Genomic DNA, 1436 nt, shown 5'->3' on the forward strand with positions numbered 1-1436 from the left:
TGTCGGTCCCCCAGGTTGTGTTTGACTCCGCGGAAGGTGGAGCTCCTGCCCAGGACGGGGGAAGTGCTCTGACAGCGCCCCATGGCATGGGGCTGTCTGCCTTAAGAAGGAGCTACAGGAGGGCCCTGTGCCACCAGCCCCTGGCTCTCAGGCTGGCTTCACGTGGATGCAATTCACGGAAACTACCTGATATGAGAGAAGGGCTCCCGAGAGAGAAACCCAGGCCTCGGCTCTCCCAGATATCCACGTTCTTTACGAGTCTACAAAACCAAAGCTGCAGCGTCTTTTGCAAAGCCCCTGCGTACTCACTTGTGCAGCCAGCCTACTCTCAGATCCTCCACGTAATACGTCACGTAGGAATACAGCCTGATGCCCTCAGCCGTGCTCTGGATCTTCAGGTCTGTCGCAGATAACGCTGAAAGAAGAACAGCCGGATCGATGCAGCCATTCATCGAGGGGCACAATGAGTCATTCATGCAGGAAGAGAATTAAGCGCTTACCAATCCTTCTGCACACTTCATTCATCAGATCTGCAAAAGCTGTGGAGAGGAAACCCGGAGAGTAAGGCTCTGTGTCTGCAGCTCGAGCACAGCCAATAATGGGACAAGCCCCGGCTCTGAAATGTTCTCCCCAGGAGGTTTGGAAACGAAACTGGGCCCACCTTAGAAAGCCTGTGAGCGCTCTAAGTAAAGCAGAAGCCCAGCCTGTGCGTGCCCCCTCCCAGCCTGCCGTTACCTGCAGCCCTGGGAGCACTGCTGCGGCCGAACAGGACGGGGCTATCCTCTCTGGGGCTGTCAGTGACACCACCCAGCTGATCACCAGCCCCTCGACACACGTGCTAATGGCGGGGGAGGGGGCTTCTCCACTTGCTGGGGAACGTGAGTGAAATTTAAAAAATGCAGTAATGGAAAAGGGCCCTAAAGAATGAATGTAATAAATCGTGAAATCTTCTAAAGTTATTTCTTCCCGTATCTGCAGCCGTGCACTGCCCTGGCCTGCTGAGGAACCTGTTCCGTCAGGCTGCGCGTTACCACCGTACTCGCCCGCAGCTACACAGACCCTGGATGCGACGCGCTGCCTCTGAACAGCGTTGGGACCGAACGCTCTGTTTTCCTAACGAGACGCTCTCGTGTGCAGGAGGAACAAAGCCACAAGCCATTGCTGCCCACTGCGGTGGGGCAGAAAGAGGCTCTGACCTGTGTCCTTGAGCTTGAGCTCGCTGGTGTCCTTCCCTCTGTCATCCTTCAGTATGACTTCGTAAGTGCCGGCATCCTTCTTGGAAAACTGCAACAGCACGAGAGTAAATCCAGTTCTCAGAACAGTTACTGTGGAAAAATCTAGGTTTTACTCCCGAACCCAGCTGATGTCCCACCCCCCTGCCCAGGGAGGTGCCCAGTGCCAGAGGCTAGAGCTGCCCCCGCTGCCCTACCCCTGGG

General features: G+C 56.0%; 1 protein-coding gene across 1 annotated transcript in view; it reads right to left on the minus strand.

Moving 5' to 3' along the window:
• Positions 1-1436, minus strand: part of MYOM1 (myomesin 1) — a gene marked incomplete at its 3' end in the record, with an annotated part of 44489 nt that overhangs the window by 1663 nt on the left and 41390 nt on the right. The window contains exons 29-31 of the mRNA XM_010132507.1: positions 1197-1284; positions 501-539; positions 310-415 (exon numbers count right to left, since the gene is read on the minus strand). Of these exons, the coding sequence (XP_010130809.1) occupies positions 310-415; positions 501-539; positions 1197-1284 (233 nt within the window). The remainder of the gene's footprint in view (positions 1-309; positions 416-500; positions 540-1196; positions 1285-1436) is intronic.

This window comes from Buceros rhinoceros, unplaced genomic scaffold (genome assembly GCF_000710305.1).
Source record: "Buceros rhinoceros silvestris isolate BGI_N320 unplaced genomic scaffold, ASM71030v1 scaffold17873, whole genome shotgun sequence".
Classification (NCBI taxonomy): domain Eukaryota; kingdom Metazoa; phylum Chordata; class Aves; order Bucerotiformes; family Bucerotidae; genus Buceros; species Buceros rhinoceros.